This window comes from Apis dorsata, unplaced genomic scaffold, assembly GCF_000469605.1.
Source record: "Apis dorsata unplaced genomic scaffold, Apis dorsata 1.3 scaffold_137, whole genome shotgun sequence".
Taxonomy (NCBI): domain Eukaryota; kingdom Metazoa; phylum Arthropoda; class Insecta; order Hymenoptera; family Apidae; genus Apis; species Apis dorsata.
Window position 1 is genome coordinate 367,425 of NW_006263429.1, and position 3,923 is coordinate 371,347.

Here is a 3,923-nt window from a genome sequence, read left to right on the forward strand (position 1 = left end):
AGGAGTCTTCGTATAGCGAACTCATAAAAACACTCGAAAGAAATGTGAGTAAGCAATTTGACCCTTTCATGCTCGAAATATATTCGCATTAATTATCATCAATTTTATTTAAATTATTGATATAAAAATATTGATTTCTGAGATATGTTTTTCAATTGCTTAGCATGAAAGAGTTAAAAAATTAACAACCATGATTGATAGTTATTAAAAAATAAAAAAAAATTAAAAAAAATGGAAAAGTGCATTACTTGAAGAATTAATTTAAAAAGATGTAAATAAATGAGCAACACAACACAACGCATTGTCAACATTTATTTAGGTAGCGATCTTACGAATAGAAAATCACTATAATTTAAAAATCAATTACGAATTGGATATTAAACTCATGTGGTTTCATAATATATCACGTAGTCTCACAGATAAACTTAATTCTTTATGGAAATTAGCTGAAGCATATCAACCAACAGAAAATGAAATAAAACAATTTGCTGATCAAATTTCAAATTCGTGGACTTGTGTAAATCGTCAGGTAATATGTTTTATTCTTAAAATACATTTTTTTATTGTCTGGATTATATATTTTCACTTCCTTTAGTTTAATCTATTTTAATTTCAAAATAACAAAATTTTGTTGAAAAAAAATATAAAAACTTTTAAATCATAAAATATACATATTTATGTAGATTTATGAAAAATATTCTAAGATTCGAATGGCTAGTCGAACATTACATGGAGTACCATTATCATTACTTCTGGATAAGATAAAAAAAGAAATTTTTCTATTGAAACAAATTTGTGAATCTGCTTATGATCATGAATACATATTAAAAGGGTACAAGTTAATTAACGAAAGCGAAGAACTTATAAACATTTTAAAAAAGTGTGACAGCAAGGTAAAAAGCCTGCTTACTTTCTTAAAAATATAGATATTAATATTTAATATAAGTTAGATAACAAAATAATAAGGTAATATTTTTCAAATTACAGTTACAGCAATACTTGTCTATATCAAATATTACTCCACATTTAATAAAATTGGAATCTGCAATTGACAAATATGTTACCAATGTTGAATTATTACCTACAAAAAAATCATTTTTACCTGACTTAAATATTTTTTCGTTAGTTGCGAAATTATTGACTGGTGAATTACTCGGTTATGAATCTATAGATCCTAATTACGTTCTAATCGAAAATATGCCTAAAAAACCGGTCTTTATTATCAAAAATGTTAAACGTAAAACGATTTATCCATATTATCCAACATAAAAAGCATTTGTAATATGTATATAGTTTTAGATTTAAAATATTAAAAATATTCAAAATAAACTATTGTATGTCTAGATGTACATAATTCTTAAATAAGGATGAATTTAATTAATTATTTTCTTTATTTATTTGATTGATATTTGGCAACTGCACACTGAACAAATGAAATTTATATTAAGTAAAAGTATACAAATTTTTATCTATACAATACATAATATAATTATATTAATTTACAATATACAAATATTTTGAATCCTACTAAGAAAAATTATTTAAATATACAGAAGTTTGAAAAGTTAAAGATATAATAAAACTGGATGGCATATTTTTTATATTTATAAAAAGGAGCCTCTTAAAAACGATTATAATTTAATTTTTCATATGAAATATAATAAGAGAACAATGTATTATATTCATGGAATGAAAAGTAAAAAGTCCAATGTAATGTACATGTATAACACAGCAATTTTTACTAACTAAATCATTACACATTAGTGTATGATTATAATGAATGTAATATCAAATTTTTATATTCAAAGACTAGATTAAAAGATACCCTCAAGATCTGGTAAAGAAGTAGGTGGTGCAAGTCTTAAAGAAAGATCTTTATTCCGCATAAATTCTGGTGGTAGAATTTGTTTGTGTTCCTAAAAAACAAAAAATTTCAATTTGAATATACTTAATTTCTATATATATATTTTGATAAAACAATGAAATGAAATATGTAATGAAAACAAAATCAAAACATTATTTACATGGAATGATTTAGTACTATGTATAATATTAGTAACTATAGGTGCCCATCCTTTAGAATTTAAACATTTATAACAAGATTTAGGTTCTCCCAAACATTCCGAATGAAAACCATGTCCACAACTGAAAACTATTATATAATCTGTACATTGTGATAACAAATGTCTACATATTGGACATATTACTGATATACTGGCACAAGCTTTTCCCGCATCTCTATAAAATAAAAATGTTAGTATTAAATAATTATTATTTTTAGAATTCTTCATTAATTTTTACAATTATTTAATACCTAAGTGATTTTTTCAGTGCTTTGTGAAGTTCCAAGCTGACTAAACGTGCAGTAGTTTCAACTAAAGTTTGTTCATATCGAGAATGTGTAAGTACTCCAGATAATAATTGTCTTATATCACCTATTGTTCCACTTGTTGCCAATGGATGCTTTAATATTTGTTCTAATACAGTCGATAATGCTGTTGTACCACTAAGAAATTCTAATGCAATTCTTAATAACTTTCCACTTAATTTTTCAACTGTAATGTATATACATTACTATAATAATATTATAGTAATCTTATTTTTATATATATATATATATTTATATATAATTTAATAAATTTTTTATATTTTACATATTAATATTTATCATATAAGTTTATATTTTTTTAATAAAATGACACAAATGATTAGAAACTATTACCATTAGATATCGACATCAAAATATAATATACCTTTTTCATCGTTACTATTTGAATGTGTTTGAAGTATAGTTTCCACAAGTGGCATCCAATCTAAATTTCCTGCTGATCGTCTGCATATTCCGGCAAGTTGTATTGCGCTATGAATTGGTACATTTTCTGATACTTTGTTTTGACAATACTAAAAATAAATTTTATTAAAATACATATAATATAATTAATATTTTATTATTTTCATAAAATATACCAATTCCAAATTATGTTGAAATTCTTTTAAAAGAATATCAAATGCATCCTGATAATTGCCCAATTTTTCTAACATTACTGCTTCAGCATCTTTGTGATTTGCTTTTTGAACTATTTGTAATGCTTCATTCAATCTACAGCCATGAAATCCTTGAATATGTTCAACAACCTAAATTAAAAAGAATAATTTATATATAAATTAAAATTAATAATTAATATATTTTAACATTTTGATACATTATAAGATTTTACTAACATGATCCGGTTGAAATTCGCACATTAATTCTAAATATTTTTCTAACATTTCAGTCGTAAGCTCTAATGTGATATCTTCTTCTTTATATTGTACTATTTGATATAGAGCTTCTAGTAAAGCATATTGCAAATTTGGATTTTTTAATTTTTGTAACATTTCAGAAGCTTTATTTTGTAAATGTGTTGCTATCAATATAGCAAATTGATTTGCATTAATTTCCACTAGAGCTTCTGCATTTTGCATTACAACTTCTTGCAATGAATTTGAAGAAAGATGTTTTAACCAGACCCAAATATCATGATGTCGAGATGGATGCATTATCATACATTTACAAACTGCAATCCAATCTTCTCTAGCACTATATAATAATTCCGCAACACGCATACTGTAACATTACATACTACGATACAAGTTACTATGTATAACTATGTATATACTATGTATATTATGTATACTACATATATTTATTAATATTAATAATATTATTTTTCAGAATATTGAAAAATATATTATAATTTTTTTTATTATGAATATATTCTATCTTTATCGAATATTTGAAAAATAAAATACACAATTTAATTTAAATTACAATATATAATACAAAATTTAATACTGCATTATATTTATAATATTCTTAATTTTATATGTTTATATTCACACACACACACACACACACATACATATATATATATATATATATA

General features: G+C 23.4%; 2 protein-coding genes across 2 annotated transcripts in view; one reads left to right on the forward strand and one right to left on the reverse strand.

Annotated features, from left to right (window-relative positions):
• On the forward strand, window positions 1-1,380 carry LOC102680338. Its single transcript, XM_006613206.2, has 3 exons — window positions 1-529; window positions 684-893; window positions 988-1,380. Exons 1-3 carry the CDS (start codon window positions 386-388, stop codon window positions 1,267-1,269), a joined length of 636 nt encoding a protein of 211 aa, XP_006613269.1. The 5' UTR covers window positions 1-385; the 3' UTR covers window positions 1,270-1,380.
• Window positions 1,381-1,609: 229 nt separating this feature from the next.
• LOC102679362 (vacuolar protein sorting-associated protein 8 homolog) overlaps window positions 1,610-3,923 on the reverse strand; it is a 6,170-nt gene continuing 3,856 nt past the window's right edge. The window contains exons 10-15 of the mRNA XM_031509309.1: window positions 3,223-3,615; window positions 2,968-3,135; window positions 2,754-2,901; window positions 2,315-2,555; window positions 2,025-2,238; window positions 1,610-1,916 (exon numbers count right to left, since the gene is read on the reverse strand). Of these exons, the coding sequence (XP_031365169.1) occupies window positions 1,815-1,916; window positions 2,025-2,238; window positions 2,315-2,555; window positions 2,754-2,901; window positions 2,968-3,135; window positions 3,223-3,615 (1,266 nt within the window). The 3' untranslated portion in view covers window positions 1,610-1,814. The remainder of the gene's footprint in view (window positions 1,917-2,024; window positions 2,239-2,314; window positions 2,556-2,753; window positions 2,902-2,967; window positions 3,136-3,222; window positions 3,616-3,923) is intronic.